Source organism: Myiozetetes cayanensis, unplaced genomic scaffold (assembly GCF_022539395.1).
Source record: "Myiozetetes cayanensis isolate MyiCay16 unplaced genomic scaffold, myiCay2020 scf1, whole genome shotgun sequence".
In the NCBI taxonomy this organism is placed as follows: Eukaryota; Metazoa; Chordata; class Aves; order Passeriformes; family Tyrannidae; genus Myiozetetes; species Myiozetetes cayanensis.
In genome coordinates this window covers 131,484,266-131,504,113 of record NW_026086604.1, presented here as the reverse complement: position 1 = coordinate 131,504,113, position 19,848 = coordinate 131,484,266, and the positions used below count along the sequence as shown (strand labels likewise).

At 38.4% G+C, this 19,848-nt stretch overlaps 1 protein-coding gene across 10 annotated transcripts in view; it reads right to left on the bottom strand.

The window, feature by feature from the left end:
- CACNB2 (calcium voltage-gated channel auxiliary subunit beta 2) overlaps positions 1–19,848 on the bottom strand; it is a 247,248-nt gene that overhangs the window by 68,946 nt on the left and 158,454 nt on the right. For 6 of the 10 annotated variants that reach the window (XM_050325581.1, XM_050325586.1, XM_050325589.1 and 3 more), the window contains one exon: positions 15,249–15,368. In XM_050325581.1, the coding sequence (XP_050181538.1) occupies positions 15,249–15,368 (120 nt within the window). Of the gene's footprint in view, positions 1–15,248; positions 15,369–15,875; positions 15,909–16,208; positions 16,734–19,848 lie in introns of those variants that run through there. The other 4 variants (XM_050325606.1, XM_050325613.1, XM_050325655.1 and 1 more) reach the window with 2 other exon arrangements.

Genomic DNA, 19,848 nt, shown 5'->3' with positions numbered 1-19,848 from the left:
GTAGCCTTCCCCTCATAATTTCCTCTCTCCTCTTTAAACAAGAGCCAATTTTCAAGAGTTGCAAAAATGGCATTTCCTTACTGACTGGTTCCTCTTCCAGATGACAGCAACTCCCAGCCCGTCCTCACCCCCTGCCTCACCACCTGCCTCCAGAGATGCTCCAGCCAGGCAGGGAGGAAGGGAGCAGGCTGCCTGGGACTTGACCTCATCACCATGATTAACAAGGATAAACTGAGCAAAAGGGGAAAGGGAAGAATTAGAAATCTGATGAGAGTAACGGGTCAGGTAAAATATAAAGAGAGTTGGAGAAAACTAGGATAAAACTACCACTAAACAGAGCTGTTGTAGTTGTCCTAAAAGATGCTGATCTGGATGCAATTCTCTGTTCTCATGAAATCTAGAAAAAACTTGCACTTCAGAAAATTTGGACTAGTCAGTTTATGTCTAAACATAAAGTAGCTATCCACTCTATAAATTATCTTTTTGAGAAACACAGAGGTGGGATGAATGGCCCTGGATCAGATGTCATGTACTCATTTTTTATGAAGTGAAGTAGAACTGTTCTAAAATGTACTTTCAAGGGTATTTTAATAATGAAATTGAACTCTAATTCAGAATGACCTTCAGGTATGTCTTTATGCATATTTTAAATTCCTTTCAGCCAACATTCTCACCATAATTAAATGCTATCTTTCTATGACCCCCAACTTATGTTCTCCTACTGCTGTGCAGCCTCTCTTCTGATCTCAAACCACAATTTGGATGGCAATAGAGTGAACAGGATCACAAAACTGATACTGTTCATAGCTATTTTTACTCATTAGGTTACATTTAACTCTAATATATCTCAGTTTTATTTTACCATGCAGTCACGTAAAAGCTGTTCCAGCACCAGAGCTGGATCACGGCATTCATCTGTAGAAAATACTGAGTTAATTTTTACAGCATTAACTGATTAGTGTAGTCTAATAGAAAATAAAAATAACTGCAAATGAATTCTGATTAGCAATGTGTTTAAATACAGTATATTTGGAATATGCTCCTTTTTCAAATGTAAACTTCATTTGGCTGATGACTTCATGTCTTTAAGTACCTGTGAGATAAAAGCACTTGGCTTCATAGACTACATTTTGACTTAAAGTTGAAAGAATTTCACTATTTAATGTGCAGAAATTTGCTGCAGCCTACTAACAAACACAAAGACTTCTTCCACAGTCAGTGTAGGCTCATTTCTTTACCTGTATCTACGATTTGCATATATGCATTATACATGTAATAAGTGCCTGCCGTGATAGACATTCTAAACTGATCACAGTAATTTTTAAAAAATTGCAAAAGCCTATCTGCTAACTTCTACTTTAACTAGACTAAATATAATGACTAAGCCAAGGCTTGAATACAAAATTCATTTTGAGATTTAAACATTCTACAGTAAACAAAATATGTTACTCAAAACTGGCTTTCTGCACATGCAGCCTACCTCCTCTCAGCTTAAGGGAAGTAGGAGTGATTTAGGGTCCATTTAATATATAACAGGGTTTTTTTCCATTATGTTCTAGAATGACATTAAAATATACTTCTCCTATTCCTCTGAATTTGACTCTGAGACTAATGGTTTAAATATGGTATATACGTTACTAAATAGATCTATTAGATTTGTTTTGTAATTAAGCTGATCCAAGAAATTCACCTTTTAATGGGGTTGAAACCAGGTATTAAAGCAGATACTGGGAGTAAGACAGTGTCAATATGGGTTTCGGCATCATCCACTGGCCATGGATGGCTTTACACGTGCCAGTCTGAGCTGGCTTTTAGCAAGGATATTAAATCTTTGAGCTACTGGTTAGGCAGTAGAAGCAATTTAAATGTTTTCTACCTGTAAGAGCCGACTGGAGGAGAATCAGGTGTTAAAGCTTCTCTTGGCCATCCCCAGGGTGAGAGACACTGAGGAAGTGTGTGTTGGGACTCAGAAGTGAACAAATATGAGAAAAATATCAGAAACATCTGCAGAACGTTCAAAGGAGAATTGAGAGATCTTATCCCCTCTGTCCCCTTTCAAAATGAAACAACTTTGTGCAAACAAAGAGTGTCTCAAACGATGCGCAGTGAACCCCAAGAAGTGGTTCATAATTATTAACTGTTTTCTGAAAAACCACCATACTCAGCAGTGTCTTACATATGATAGAGTGATGGATGAGATGCTTACTGCTTTAATACAGTGTTTAGTACCCACCAATTTGGCCTCTTACAACTAATTAGAGAAGCCTTACTCTCCACGCATAAAATTTCTTTGGGTGTTATTCAACTCACTGCTAAATTTGACAGTGTTATGCAAGAACATGTGCGTCCCCCACCTCTGCAAAAGGTTTCTCTCCTATGCATACTCGATACTGATTTCACACACGGCCCAGCATTTGCTAAAGCTGTTTTTGTCCTCAGTAGTTAAAGCAACACATAGCAGCTGTTCAACCATTGCTAGAAGGAACCATACACTTAATTTGCTGAGTCTTCAACAATTTATCTTCCTTTTACTGTTCTAAAGGCCTCATACTTCACTAAAGATCTTATATAAAATGTGAAGAATCAAAGTCACAAGAAATACTGAATGTACTGAAAAAGCTACTAGAAAATAAGGCCTTTTTATTTGAGCAAAAATCTACTACAATAGTGACAAGTAAAAAGTATGTTTTTAAGATTTAGAATTCCGGAAAAGATTGACAGAACTCTACAGAAACACATATTTTGACTCCCTGGAAATGAATCTGTGTGAACAGACTGATCAATTAACTTTTTATTCTTTGAAAAACATGACTTTGTGTTTTTAGACCTTGATTAGCTGCTTAATTTACAGCTTAAATTAAAACAGTATGTTCTGATCTGCCCCAAAATATTATAAGATATTGCCTTTTATTTCTATTCAAAGTTCTTCCACTGAAAAAACCATCAACACATTTCAGTGATTTAATAAGACCTCCTTCCACTTTTATTTCCACCTGAACTTCCAGAACGCTCCATAAGAAAACAGAAAAAAAACCTGGAGCAAAAGAAACTAACTTAACTCCCTGAAATAAATCAAGAAAAATGGTATCCAACTAGGGTCTCCCATATTTCTCCAAAATGCGTAGATATTTCTTAGCCCTGCATTGGAGAAGGGATCAGGACATGAACTTTTCTCCAGATGTATTAACACCACATAAATCCTCATGTGTACTTTGTCACTTGATATCTTTTACTTCTACTTAAAATATTCAAACCAAATCAAATAATTTTAACAGGGAAGAAAATTGTTTGTGGGTTTGGACATGGAGGTTCCTCAGTTAGCTGTGGTTTATAGAAATTTCCAAAAAGAAATTAGTTTATTGATGGCAATCAACACTTCTTTTTCAAATCTTTTTAAAAGAACCAGCATAGTATTCTTTTATAATGTCTAGAGCTTGATGTTATTATTATATGGATAAACAGAATCTAAACAGACATTGTCATAGCAATACTGACATTGAATACTCTATATAAGCACCCAAATTTACTATCTGACAAAAAAAACATATGCTTTATGCATCATTTCAAATAAATGAATTTAGGACCTTAAAGTTATTTTATTTTGTATAGATGCATAAAAAACTTGACAGTATCAGTAAGACATCAGTTTTTCTACAGTTTTTAAAAAAGAGAAGTGTTTCTGTTTTGACAACTAGTAAAATTTACACTATTAATGCATATACGAGGGGTTTTAGTTTTGTACAAACATTTGAGGACAAGATACAAGTTATAGCGTATTTAGTGGCCATTCTTCTCTGCAGTTCCAGGTTCTCATAAAGGAGTTTTCTTTAGTGGACATGGTTTGTTACAGGTAGTGTAAGTTTTTTTCCTGTCAAAAGATCACTGTGGTGAGAACTTCAAATCAGGATTAAAACACACAGGGAGGCTCTGTGGGAAGTCATGTACAAGAGCAGACCTTCATGGTGTCTAGAATTAATGATCATAGCTTCAAGAACCCAGTGGTGCAAAAAAACTCAGAAAATGGTATCAAAAACTCTCTTTGAGATGACATGAAAGATGCATACAGGATGGTATCTATATTATATGTTCCAGCTGTCAAATTAGGTTTGTCTTCATTCCTGTCTGAGTGTGCAACAGTCCTGCACAATGGTAGACAGCCTATAGCTCATGAATACAGGGAAATTGCTGCAGCACACACTGAAGTTGAAGAAGAAAACAGTTTTACTTCTGACTGTTAGAACACAACTATCAACCAGATTGCATTAGGCAGAATTTCTAGCCTGGATGTGCCAGGGCCATCCAGGGAGAAACATTGAAATATGTTATTTTTGAGATCAAAGTAAGATTTTCTCTATTCATGACAGAGTGAAGCAGATACATTACCTTATGCCTTTTTATGTCTTGCTCATATTCCTGGAATTAAGTAACAAGTGTGTAGCCGTGTCCCTGTTCACATCAGACAGCCTCTGAAGGAAAGTCCTGAAGAGCACTCAAATTCATCAGCAACTGGTGAACACCCAACAGCACGTGCATGCGCTGCTGTATCAGAAACTAGGATTAGAGGTAGGTTAAGTGCAAGATCCCACGCTATAAAGGAGAAGATGGACTTCTCAGATGAAAAACTACACTCACTTATCTAGCCATGTGGCTTGGAGCACTGACTGCACCCGTGTGTCCATGCTCAGCACACCACTGCCTATGAGGTTGCACCACACGTAGTGTGCCTAACTAACCTGGCCTTTGATTAACCTTCCCAAAACCAAAGAACTGAGCAGCTGGGGATGGAAACTTCTTAAACTAATGCTTTGGAGCCATTAATAGCCACTGCCATGAAACTGCGCTGCCAAAGAGATGCAGCAGTCAAAAGGTGCAAGAGAGACACTGTCAAGGGTGAGAAACACAAGGTAAAAGTTGAGTCTTTCAAACCCGCTCAAGAATGCCAATATTCAGATCCCCGTTTCTCCTTCCCACTGGATTTTCTGCAAGCTGAATCACAGAACAAAGCTGTGTCAATCAAGTTCCAAAACTCTTTTGTCCCCTAACTTCCCCTCATCCTCAGGTCTGTGCTGTAATCAAAGGCTTCCAAGAAGCTCCTGGTTTGAGAGCTTCCACTGGAGATTTTACCCAGCACTGAGCTTAATGCCAAAACAAGCTCTTGCTCTGGAAGGCAAACAGCAAGGATGCGGATTAAGATGGGTGATTTAATCTGGCGATTTTATGCTGAGTAGAGTTTAAATTAGGAGTAAGGAATCTTTTCCTTTCTGAGGAACAACTGTTTCAACTGCGTTAGAGTTCACATGTGTATAGGCACGTACACCAGCACAGCCCTGCATGTTTACCTCACAAAATGGAAGCACACATCTCCTTTGCCACAAGCTACTGGAGTTATTGGGGTCTCCAGGTCACTGCCAGCTGCACAGTGACAGAAACTGAAAACACTCCTCTTCCCCATCTTCCTGTCTGAAACATCACATCCCTGTGCCCACAGAAGGCAGTTTGAGAGCTGGAAGACAGCTGGAGAAGGCAGGCCCACGCTCAGCCGCATCAGAACACCAGTGAACACAACAGGGCTACTTTGAAGGTAGCACAGTTGAAGCACTTCCATAGTGGGTCTGTGTTACATTTCAATTGGATTAAACAACCAGGAAACACCAGGGCAGAAGGCAAGGAAATGTGTATTTTGTGGGTTAGTCACGTGCCTCACTACAAAAAGGGAATAAAGGGTCAAAGTAATGAGAGAGCTGGGATAAGTGCAGTACATTCCTTTACAGCTCCTCTGGGAAGGATACTTTCAGTTGTAATTGGACTGCTACTGAAAGTCAGAAATAGATTTGCCTTTCCAATTCCTGCCATTTATTACTGCTGATTATTAAAAGAAATGTGCACAGCTGATTTGCAAGATGGCAGATAACTGCAGCTGCTTCTCATTTTCACTTCAGTGAAATGAGATGACAGACAGAGGTGATGGTGAGACAGAGTAAGCCCAGGTGCTTTGTGTTCATCTCTCTTACCCCAAGTGAAATACTAGAATCCAACAACTTTTAAAAACTCAATTTTCAAATAATTGGCATAATGGATGGCGCCAAAAAGCAGCAGGCACACCTCTTCTCTGATTTCAACAACCTGACATCTCCAGTCAAAATAATCAAAGCAGCTGCAGTTTGATCCTTCATCTTCCCTTTCAAGATATTTTCTCCCTTTCTTTTCCTCCAGTCACTGAAAAATGATGACTTGCAGATCAATAACACAAGTATATTTGCACAACAAAACTCAAACCATGGGGTGCATCCTTGCTGTTCATACTTGTCAAATGCAGATTTGTTCAAAATACTGAAAACAAGACATCAGTTTTCAAACTGGATTTTGGATTCTATATGTAATAAACAACAAATTACCTTGAAAATATGTATCTTATCTGGTAAGATTCCCAAAAAGAGAATAAACTACAGTCTCATTGACATGTATTTAAGTCATATATTTACATTCCAAGAAGCAAAACAGACTCGCTTCTAAGAATAATCAAATGAGAAGTTTGTACTTTAATGTCAGTTATGGGAAGCAACCAAAAGAATAAACAAAACAGTAATATAACAATTACAGAATGCTAAAATCACCCAAATACGGGTAAGGAGAATACTAAGTAAATTAAAGCTGAAGATAGTAAAGAAAAATAAAATGAGAGAAATCTTTGAATTCTCTGCAATAATATTCATCTGAATTTTCTGCACAGTTGTACTGCTTGACACCGAATCACTTTTTAAACAGGTACCATTTTCATGTCTTGCAAACAATAAAACTGGATTTAAATACAACCCTCTTTAGCCATTTAGTAAGGAAATGAAGTGGTTTTAAGAAAAATAACTCCAAGAAGTAATATGTCAGTAGGTATTATCTCATCTAAAGCTAGTGAGTACCATCTGAAACATACAAGTTAAGATTTCATGTCAGATTCAATACAAATATTTGATTGCTTTCTTACTTGTTATTAGAACTGAATCTGTTCAATCAAGTAAGTAAAAATAATACTAGGTAGTTGTAAAAGATGTAGGACTAAAGCCCATTAGCAACTCTTACATCACAAAAATTAAAGGAGAAGAGTAAATGGTTACCCATATTTTCACAAAGGATAAATGTCTGTTTAATCTCTGACGCTTTGTGGCAGCATAAAATGTATCTCAGTACATACACTTTACCTCAGGACTGATTCTTTTATCATTTGGGAATACAACCCAGATGGCTAAGAAATGCTGAAGGAAAATGTTGATGCAGGATTGGAGGTTAAGAAGTGTTCAGTTTTCTGTAGGTTCCACAGGTGAATGTTAGGGAAAGTTCATGCTATGTTTTTTGCTCTAGGATTTGCACTGGCTTTAGACAGAATATAGAGGAAAAGATGGCAGGAACACACCCAGAAAATACCCAGAACACACCCAGAAAAGCATCTGTGTGGCCTCTCTGAATCTTCATTTTTAATTAATTTCTCTTATACTATGAATTATGCAGAATCAAGACACTCTTCATCGTTCAAGATGAGTTTTGCACTTAAAGTGTTCCTACCCTAGGAACACACAGTATCTTCCTTCCAGGTATCACAGGATTACTTTGGGCTCCTACTGATTTTTCTTAAGTTTTATACAATCTGTGACTAGTTTATGTAACTAATATTATATTTTCCAAAGGAAATGCTTTTCAACTCGCATCTAATGCCAGTCTAATTTTGTACCAAAGCACTCTAATGATACCTATAGTTAGAACTTAATGGCGTCTTGCATGTAACGTTACAAAAAAAGTTGCAGTTATGAAGGAAAAAAGAGATTATTTTTGAAGCTTCTTTCCATTTTTTCCCCTGACTACATACAAAGCCAAAACTACAGACACCTGGTGGTTTTTTTTTTTTTTTTTTTACCTTCCTGTTCTCTTGGGTTAGTGAAAAGGGAAGGGATTCAGATCTTTGCCAAGGACTCAAGAACTGTGACTGGAGGTTTGCTTTCATTGCAGATGAAGTACTTCTCTGCATAATAACACACATCAGCTGGGTGTCTGCTTGAAACGAAATCAGGTTAGTTCCTTCAGCAAAACAAGGAGAAAGCACAATGCTCTGCTGTCCAGACCAGTCTTTGTCCAAGGCACTGCACCACTTCACGTGGATCAGTGGGAGCTGGGGCACCTCTGCAAGGCGGACCACTTGTTGCCTGCGCTGAAGTCCTTACTCTGACTCATTCTTGCTTTCAAAAAGCCCATGACAGTCCACTACCAGCTCTGATCACAGGATAACATTATTCTCTGACAGAACCTTTATATTTTCTCAGAAGTTAATACTTTGGTACAACAGTTCTCCCTGTGTACAAAACAACTGCTTTACAGCTAGCTGTAGAATATTAGTGGCCAGTTCAAGTTACCAGTGATAGTTACCTAATGCATGCAAAAATATATACAAATGTATATCCATTTGTGCACAGGGATGTGCATATGGATATATGTAATATGTACATGTATGTATAAGCACACACAGGTGCAGAACCACAGACATTTAAAATCAAACATTACAATCATTATAGTTACTTTTAACAATGGCCTGTGCCCTGAAATCCTATTTTCCCCTCTATATTTGACTCAGTATTCTCTTTTAAGTAAAAAGACATATGTTAACCATTAAAAAACCCATGGTATCCAGGTAGCTGGAACAGCTGGAGATAAAAGCAAAGCTCTGGATTACAGTGTACTGTCTCAGACATTGTAAATCAGACCCTATAAACCTCAGGAAAGTTAATGAACCAGGTCATATGTGTCTTAAATGGAAATTACTTTGCTTAGAGCAACCAGCAGCATCTATCTCTATCTACATCAGCGAAAGTGCTCGCCTTTGTGCCAGCCTGAGCAGCTGCAAAGGCATATCGTAATTCCTCCTTTCCCATGCCCCACCCACTCCCAACCAGTCACAAAGAACATCCCCAAGGCCACTTCTCATGCTCCAGTATGATTCCCATGACCCTCAGCAGCTTCTGTTGACCCCAACATCAGCATCTGGCCTGACACCCAGACCCACTGGTCACCACCACTGAGCCACAGGGTGGCCTGAGCACACTTCATCTGCAGCTTGGCTCAGCAGACACAGGTGGGATGCAGGCACATCAGGGCTTGGGAGCCTCTGCTGTAACCTGTGCAGTGCCAGCCTGCAGCAGAGGCTCACAGCTACCTGGCTGGGTCTGCCAGAGAACTGCAGGAGGAGGAGGAGCACAAAAACGTACAGGTGAGGATTTGAGATGTACAGATGGTTGCACCTGCCTTACAACACCTGCTTTGGTTAAAATATTTCTTTGAGAATTCTTTTAATAAAGAAGTTATTTAGTTTTACACAAAGTACCACTGGTATTTTTGTCCTTTATATGGTAATTTAACCATACATAACAAGTCAGAGCAGACATCTCATGAAGGGAGCAAGCAGGCTCATGTGAAAGCAGTAGGTGAGAGCAGACAGAAGAGCTGTGCTTGTCCTCGGAACTCCTTCTCAGTATGACCTCTGCTCCTTGGAAGCAACTTATCTCTTTCAGCTATTATTTGAAGAATGTCAGGATACTAAAGTATCTATCTACAGTTAGATATCTAAATGTAGGCTGTGTTAATATCGCTCCACTCCTTTTTTCTACTCACACCCAAGAAGCAGAAGTGGAAATATTATGATACTTAGTAAATAGATCTGATCACTGTGTAATCACAGAATGAATGGGAGATGACAGATGGTTTTTAATTAGAGATGGTACTGTCTCTGGGGCATTTGGTTACAGGTTACATGAGACCCCACTGGAAGAAAGAATTCCAGCCCCCAAACAATGCAGCCCAGTGGTGAGAACAGATAAACTGTTCAGGGAAATAACCAATATAAAGACAGGCACTAGTGTGAAATAGGTCTATACACTTAAATTGAAGACAAAATAGATCATGAACAGAAACAAGAAAAAAATATAGGTCACAGACAGTATAAAGGAAGTTGCTTTACATTCCAGTGCTGCAGTCCTAAGAAAAAGCAGCAGCAATTAATGAAGAAAATGAAGAAAAAAGTATCTGTAACCTGATTCGAGCAAATCCAGCAATGCAGAACTCGCCTGCAGCTAAGCAACAACCAGATTTGCAACTATACTTTGGGATCAACAACTAGGTTTTTTCTAGCTACACCACTCTACCAGCTCCCATGTAATCTCAGCAACTCTGACACACAACATTAGTGACCTAAATGATAACATGCAATGAAAGTATTCTAAAACAAAAGGGTAAATGAGAAGAAATGAATGAAAAAAATATTATCATACACAACAGCTCCCACAAAGTACTATCCTGTCTTGTTATAGCTTTGGGTGCTGTTCAGCACCATGATGTTCTTATAATTGAGAGAAAACAGAAAGAGTCTCCATGATGGAACACGCTGACATAATATAAGGACATGTATCAAGGTGATGGGCAGTTCTGGCCTGTCAAAAATGCTACTGTAGCTTCAGCAGACACACCTCAACTAGCTTTGCAGCTGCCTGGTAACAGCATGGGGTCATTCCGAGTCTGTGAAACCTGCCTGAGAGTGAATAAATACTCAAATAACTAGTCTTGGCACACTGCACTGGATAATTACATCCGACAATCTTGTTTTCATGCCTTTATCCTGCTATACCTTTCAAGCTGTGGTCCCCAATCCATGCATGGGGACACTTAGGACACTGCATTATTACTCACAGTCACAAGCCATCACCACTACTACAGCACACACCAAAAAAGCAAACACCACAGCTTATATTATTGCCTAAGAGGCAGCAAAGGGATGTCTGGTATCAAAAGTTCAGTGGTTCAGCATCTTAACATAAAAAGTATTTAAATGGTATTTTAAGCTACGGCTACGAATATTTCAAATTTTTACAACCTCTTAAAAGGATGCTTGGCAGTGGAGCATTAGGTGGAGCACAAACAAAGAGCTGAGAGGAACTGAGATTTCCTATTATGAACACAATTACTGACTTCTGAAAGGCCAAAATCTGATTTTGACAGTCATTTAAGAAGTTTCAGGAGCAAAGGATGTTGAGAACAATCTGTAACAGAGAACAAAAAGCTGTCCCTTAGTCCCAGAGAAACAGAACCTGGATTATTAACTGGCACTTTCAGTACCCAATGTACTAGAAATAACTGAAAAAAATAATTTTCTAAAACGGTGAAAATATTCTATAGATCTCAGCTGAAAACTGTCTCTGAATAAGGAGCTCTAATGCCATGGGAAGAAAAAAAGAGGCATTATTTAAAAATCTGAAGAGACTGAAGGGAAGAAAGAAGCTACTTTTTTTCAGAAGAGAAAGAAGGTTTACAGACCACCTGATTAATTGTATTTCAGTCAAAAACTAGGTTAACAACATATAAAGCGCTTGAGGCAAAAGAAATCAATGACATATTTGAATTGATTTTACCAGCATTGCAGGGGACCAAAAATCATTCCTGAAGTCCCCTTTCTTATGTACAAACTTTAACTCAATTAGTAATGAATTTAAAGTTCTCATTAAAACTTGTTCTTCAGTTCCCTTTGATCTCATCCCTCTCACTTGGCGTAATATTTTAAAGGATAATTAATTGAATATTTGCAAGGAATGGCCAAAAAAATCCCCTCTACTTACTATAATTTATCTTGAATCTTCATCCTTCAAAACTAAAAATCTTATTTGTCTGTAGAAATGACAAATTTTTTTAACCTATTAACACTAAACACAATATCATTACTTTCTGGCTTGTGAATGCTTAAGATTCACGTTTTTGTGGAAATAGGAAATTCAGTAGAATATCAGTACAAGCCTTCAGGTTTGGGTAATGTTACCATGCCCTATGCAGCCACAACATAGGTCCTGTCTCTTTATCCCAGATGCAGCCACATCTTATGGTCTATGAGGAGGTTACCAAGGAAATCCTGGATGCATTGAAATGTTTTTGTTTCTTAATATAAAGCAAACAAGCAAACAACAGCAAAAAAACCCAACTAACCAAACACCAAAAAAACCCAAAACCAAAAAACCCAACCTTTCTGCATTTTTATTCCTAAACTGTTTTAATAAAGAACATTTCATCTCAGTTTGGGCTTTACAGCTTTATTTGAAGATCTGTTTCCCTCAGGAGTAAATACTAGCCTACAGGTAGCCTCATCAGTTGCCTCTTAATTTTCTGTCCCTGGACGACTCTGAATATTCGCCCGTGGCCCCACCTTCCTTACAGTAAGTCACATGCCAAAGTGAGTCAGCAAAATATGCTTAACTGTATTCCAGAAAATCAATGCTTGTATTATATAAATGAATAAAAGTGGCCAGAATGTGTATTTCCTTACAAGCTTTTTTGTTTTTATTCTCCCTGTTTGGGAAAATACAGAGATGCATATTACATTCTGGCTTCATGGCACAAAACCACTTACACTCTATAAAAATCCAAATCTAAAAATCTTAAAATCATCCTAACAGTTTGCCACTGTGTGCTTTATCACTATATTTTTCTCTTCAGTTTAAGGTGTTTTCCCTTAGCTGTACGGGTGGAAAATGGATGTCATTAAACTGTTTTCAATAAGTGCGTGACAGAGTTCAATAGTTTTTTTTTCTCCCCCCCCTTAATTCACCATCATCTTTCCTCCACCACTGCATTATTCAAGTGTGTCATCCTCTTCTAATTCCTGTGACAAATATAATTGTAATGATTTTATTTAGGATCAACACTTCCACTCACAATGTGAAAAAGCAAAAAGTTAAAGCAGCTGTGTCACTTGGCTCTGCCTGGAAGTCGGTCAGGGCAAAGGCGAGGCAGCTGTGGGGAACAGGCTGCAAAACCTGCTGCCTGCAGGAAACAGGTCTGGGGACTGACAGGAGCCAGGCAGCACCACCAGCAGCTACTGCTTTATTAATTTTACTGTGTTTCAGCAGGATGAAGGACTGAAACATCAATACAGGCAGAAAAAACACACCCCCCTGTCATATTTTAGATCTATAACATTAGGTTTAATTTAAACATATTTTTAAACATTTATTTCAAACATAAGCACCAATTGTACACAATTTTTTATTTAATAGTATTAATTTAAATATTATGCTAGACTAAATATTACACTGTTATAGCCTCTATATAACATGATTTCCATACATTGCAACCTGGAATGACTTTCAACATTTGACTAGAGGAACAAAAATGCTAATGTAATTACAACCTTATTCCATTTTAAAGCACAAATGACTTAAACAACTAATTTTGTGTTTTCTGTTTTCTGTGACTGGAATAACTCATTGTTATAGCAGGATGATTTTGGTAGTGCCTTTACTACTTTGACTATTCACAAGTTGTCTTACAGTTTCAGACGGTGTCAGACCTAGAGACTACATCTTATGCCAGCTGGAGTGGGAACAGTGGTTTGATGTATAGAAATACAGTTTTTAAAAGTCAGGATCTGCTAGCAGTTTCTCTACAAACCACAATGGCAGCTGTGCTAGAGGTCATGAATATTACATAAGGGCTGTCCATGCATTCAAGCCAGCATCAGTAAGCCAAATTCCCATAGCAACACTCACATAGATTTACTCATCGCTAAGAGATGCATCAGTTCAACAGTAAGCGCTGCACTGCTACCCCGATTAATCCACAAGATACTATTACTTCAACTCTTCTTTTAAAGATTGTGCATTTACTGACAAAATTCTAAACTTCACCTGAATTTCAGGGCAGCTTTTATCACCTTTCTCGGAGCAAAGAAATTTCAAACTGGCAAAAATTAGCCCTGATAAAACTGAAATTCCTGATACAATCAGCAACATTTCTGAGATAAAAGGCTGAAGGAGAAAGAAGACTGTTCCTGTTGAGTTTCTGCTATGCTGATCCCAGGACAGCAAGACCCAACTTCAAAGAGATGTTCAGCACCTCTTACAGTTGGCACATTCCAGCAGCTCATTAAAAAGCTGCTTTAGGAGCTCTTAATAAATATCAGTTAACAACTACATTTTCTAAAAAACATTTTTGGCTTCCCTATTCCGGTTTTCTTGCCCAATGAAGATGTCTGCTTATACGTTATAGTCCTTAATTATTTACGGAGCTGGTCCTTGCCATACAATCAGCTGCATAGCTCAGTGACCTGGACTCATGGATTTCTGAAGAACCCTTGTAAAACAGGTGGCCTAAATGGGCAGAGGGAAAGCTGACAGTGGAAAATTAAATGAAATGGGAGATGGAAGGGAGACAGACAAATAAAAAACAAGGCAAAATGGAGGAAGGGAGTTAGAGATAAAGCGACAATACAGATCAGGTAGATTTGAGGAGGTATCTTAACAGTGTATTTAAATGTAAGATATTAGAAAGAAAAATAGATTTTGGAAAACAGTAATACACTGAAATCTGGTGGATAGCTCACAAAAAAACTAAAACTGGAATGAAGTGATAAATGAATGATAACAAGATGAGTACAATTTTCACAGGTGCAGTAGTATTTAAAGATACAGCATGGATGACAGAAAAAAAAAAAGCCTGTTCACTTCCACTGCTAAAACCTTCACAGTCCTAAATGCATCTCATGCAAAATACATAAACACACATCAAAAACCTAAAGCTTATTTAGTGTTTTCTTACTGAATTGTCACTACTTGCCCAGAGTATGGAAGTAGGAGAAATTAAGACCTGCAGTATATTAATCATGGGGTCATTTAACACAAAGTGTAAAGAAAGTCAATGAAGTCTTCAGGAAAAAAACACCCTTGTAATAGATTCTCCCAATTTACACAGGATTTGTAGGGACTGATCCTTCATTGAAGGGAGATGAATACAATGTTTGAGGGCTGATTTTTGAAACTGCAAGCTTTGAGTACCATAGCACTCCATAGGCAAACTTTCACAAACATCTTCAGTGAAACCTCATAGCTTTGACCCTATACACGGCAATAAATGCATATATTTATTAAAAGAATAAATGCACACATTTAAATAAGAACGTTCTGAAATACACAAGTCAATCAAATGCCTATTATGGAAAACTGATTTTAAGTGATTTTTCATGGAACATATATTTTCACCTGCTGTGTGGAGTATGTTTATAAGAGATCTAATCTATATGTTAACATATTAGAAACCTTTTATCAGTAATGGATGAGATGACAGTCAAAGAATCATAGCATGCTCTGAGTTGGAAGGGACCTTAAAGATCCTCTAATTTCAACCCCCACTCTAAAGCCAAGCATTTTATGAGTTTGTGACTGGAAGTAACACCTTACCTTTGCTTTTTCAAGCTGTGCCTGGGCCTGTCGCTCTGCCTCTCTCCGTACTGCTTCCCTATCTTCTTCCAGAGATACATCTGAATCAGATGGACGGCTGGTGTAGGAGTCCGCCGAACCCTGCACAAGAAAGAGAAAAAAAAATGTCACAAGTTCCTTTGATGTTTAAAAAACAACAACAAACAAAGTAGAAGTGGCTATACCCTTCGCCTTTTTTCGTACTTCTGTATCCCTGAAAACAGAGTAACTGTCCAAAGGGAAAGTCACTTAGAAGAAATTATGCCTAGGTTAATATTTCCTTCTGGAAACTTTCCAAAAGTGCAGGTGTCTTCCCCAGTGTTCTGTTTCCTGCACTATCCTTGCACTCTTATTTGTGTGCTTTTCAGCAAGCAGAGCCCATTGCTCTGTGGAGTTACAGCACTGGTGCAGTGCAGGGCTGAAGGACACACAGCAGCTTCAAGGATGGCTCCATAAAAATGAAAACTCTAAACAGAGACAGAAATAGCAAGCTAACAGATTTTTTATAATCAAAATGCAAATTCAGTATCAATAATTACCATTACACAATATCACTGCTAAGAGATTTAACCTTTGCTATGCATTTTTATTTTAGGGCAGCCTCTTTACCTGACACACTTTCCCCATCGGAACTGCAAATGGCTCATATCCATCTCTGCCCCTCAGCAAAACATGCAAATGACCACAAATCAACTTCCAACTAATAAAATCCGTCTGGACTCAACACATGTCCCCGTATCACCACAATGGAAGCAGCCACAATGCCAGAACAGCCCTATAAATAATGACAGCTCTGCTTTCCCTCTGCATCTCCCTGCATGCAAAATAGAGTTCTGCTAATTCAATCAGAATGAAAACAACTGTCCTCTCCTCACCGCCTTTTTTTCTCTCTGTCTCTGCAATACATACAGTATAAGCTGATAAGGAAAACGCAGGGCTTACACAGATATCAGAATTCTTCAGACGTCCTCCTTTGGCTCTTTTCAGAAGCCTGATCCAGGTGGCCTTCATTAGCCAGACAGCTCAGTTACTGTCCGCAGCTGCAGCGCCCGGCACTGATCTCATAAAACATGTGCACACTGAGCACTGCAGAATCACAGCTCCTTTCCTATCCATGCTCTGCTGTGAGAGCCTTCTTTCTCTTCCCTCTGCCTTTCAAGCTTCCAGCCTCACTGTTTCCAAGTGTTCTACTGCAATTAAATTCTCAAATTTTTTCATGCCAGGAAAAAAAAAAAAAATCATTCCCAAAAAATCCACACCACCTCCAAAAAATCTCAACTTGAACGATAAAAACATAAAATAAAACCGGCTTCAGGTAAATGATGTGAGAGATGCTTCAGCTGATCAGAAACTGAGATCGATGACAGAAAAATACCTAGGGCTTTTTCCTTTCTGTTTTGGGGGGCGGATTTGGCTGTTAAAAATAGTGCTTGTAAGAGAACCTTTTAAAATCCTGTGCAAAATGTATTCAGTGACATTTGCAAGTGCAAAGTTCATTTCATCTCTTCCTAGATTGGCTGGGGGTGGGGTAACAGGCTGTTCATTCCACTGGGCATGCTCCATATGTGCAGCCTTTTACGCAGATGCTCACATCACACCGGGCTGTTAGCCTATGCCAAATTGCCATTTTACATCTCAAGGGTAAACAGCTGGAAAACGCGAGGTCCCTGTGAAACTGGAAGAGCTGGTACAGCGTCTCGTTCCCGTCATGTATGTCTGCTGCCAGCCACGTTTCCCTCGGACGCTTGGTTCTGTCACGCAACGCTGCCCTCCGCTGAGCAAAGCGCTGAGCTCCACTCACAGCTCCCTTACAGAAGCCAAAATTATGCCTGTTGAGTGGGAATTTAACCCCCTGGGTACTGCTTATATTTTTTCTGACATTAGCAGAGGAAACAAGCAAAGAATAACTGCAGCACTAGAACACATAAATATTAGATCCTAATATGGCAAGAGCCAAACAAAACATTAAATTTCCTTATTTTGCTTTTCAGTTACCCTCTGCCGTTTAATAAACTGACATGGGAGTAACATGGTAAGGTTTTGGGTTGTACTAATGGACATGACACATTCTAGTAGAAAAGGATCACTATAGCTGACTGCAGTGCCTGCCTTCAATATAAATCCACAGTCTCAAGACAAATAGCAAATAGAGACTACAGCTGAAAACAGTGTAGACATACATATGTCGTAGCACGTCTCAGGAAGGATTGAATCCTGTAATGGTTTGTGTCTGTATAACAATGAAATTGCTCATCAGAAATGATGCAGCAGCCTACATTTCACCATTATTAAAGCAAACAACAGTTGTCACTAAACCTGTGGTTTATAATAAGGCTAATTTTTAACTTTCCAAATGTTGGGGTTTTTTTCCTTCTTTCCTGAACCCTGTAATTGTTACAGCATAGAGTTTAATAAGCTGTCTTTAAACGGACATAAAAAAACCTGTTTTGCTTTTCAGAAGTTCAGATACATCTGCTATGTTACAGTGACTGTTCAAAACTAAAATGCCTCCTGAGCTAAAGCAAAAGGAGCAGAACATAAAAGAAAATACACTCAAACCTTCTTGAATTTTTTAAAATATCTTGTCCATTAAGAAAATGCAGAGGCCCTGTAACATCCCCAAATCCAAATCTTGTCAAATTTTACTATTCTTTAAAATTTCCCTTTGCCACAACTTCTGACACACCTGCTGAAGGAAACAGTGGAGCGCAACAGAAGTTTAGTGTAGAATTTAAATCCTATTATGGTTGACACAACATTGGGCTATGGACAAAACCATTTATGTTATCATAGCACTAATGAAAGATGAAACTGTAATGAGCTCCCCCATAGAGTCCCACCCCTCAGGACACTCTGCTGTCCCTCAGCACTCCCTCTTTGGAAAGGGCACATCCAAGCCCTTCCCCACCAGTGCTGCAGTTCTTGGTGCCACTCTAATGCCTGAGGCACAGTGTCATAAACCAACTCCAAAGCAACACTACCTTTATGTGAGAGGAAAACAAAGAAGCCATTAAGCCTGACATGGCAATCACATGATAGCCCGTGTGGGTGTTACCTTTCTACAGCACTTCCATGGTGAGTACATCGTATTTGACACTCACCAAGTAGCATAGCATCAGTTTTACTATCCTTCAGTCTGCTGTCCACAAGGGATGCTGCCTAAATGGTTCTCACCCTATAAAAAAATTCATGAAGCACAGTAACATAATTCTTATCTCCCCTAAGGGGGCAAAATGCCTTTTGGGTCAGGCCAGAATCGCTAAAATTGGAATTTCAGCTTCCAGGCCACAGAGATCTTGTACAGTGCTGGTCATGTCTAGTGTTGGCCGCAGTCCCAACACACATCCAAAAAATCATAATGACTCAATTTATTTTAATTATATTGACAAATCACATGAATCAAACTCAACATTACATTTATTTTCCCAGTGGGATGGACATGGTCATGCAAATTTTCTGTGGAAAGGAGAAGTTGGAAGCTTCCTTGCTTCTTAAATATGGAAAAAAATCAAAGTCTTACAGCAGAGTGATCCAGGGAAATGGGTAGCATACAATTACATTTAATTTACTGTATAAACTTCTGAATATTTTTATTTAAGCTAAGAATTCATTCAATCACTTTAAGATAAAAAAAAATTTCAAACGGAGATAAAAGCTATGATGACACTGTAATAGAAATACATGGCTGTTTAAGAAAAATAATGACAATTGGATGTCCATTGTCTATTCATGACAACCAAGGAAACTACATTTCCTCCCTGGGTTACTCAAGTTTTTGGGGTTGCTCTGGAGAACAGTATGAATCTTTTCCCAAGAGCTTCAGAAATTCAGCCTTTGTGAAATTCTGCAGGTCTCCATCTTCTTCCACTGCAATATGGAAGAGCTGTAGTGATATATGTATGTAATATATTCTACTGTAGCCGCCAGTTCATCATCTTTCACGGGAAACTGATAATAAGTGAGATAAGTCTTGTTAATAATTACTCCATCTATTTATCCTTTTCTTCTTTTCTTCCTTACTTGGCAGGTTTACAAACCCATTTTGTTGAAAAAATAATTTCCTGTTTTAATAACGTGCTTGACAAATATTTACCAACTATCTTACCACTTATTATATCAGAGTAGTTTCTATGAGCTATTCTCATAACGTGAACCCATGTTTTTCCCATTGCTAGTGGTCATTTGGGATCATATTTAATCCTCTTTTTCCTTCAAGACCATAAATGTCTTATGTTTTCAGTACTGTAGAAATGCATCATCTTCAAAAGACAGGGTCTTTCAAGTAAGGGGTTTTTTATCATTTCTTTTTACTTGCAGGTAGAAACTCTTTAGGTAAATTAGGTGATGCCTCTAGATCTCTTCATTTTCTTGTTAGTTTTCTGTACCCATGCTTAATTTTCATCAGTACAGTTGGAGCTTAAGTACAGATTTTGACTGCAGTGTTACATTAGTAGCGTAAAATCTGCTGATGTGTTTGTTCTGGTATAGTAATAAATTCTCATGGGGCTAATAAAGCTACCATTACTCTTGCCAGTTCAGTCGTAGCCTTTATATTGTGTCTTTCTCATAAAAAATAAAAGCA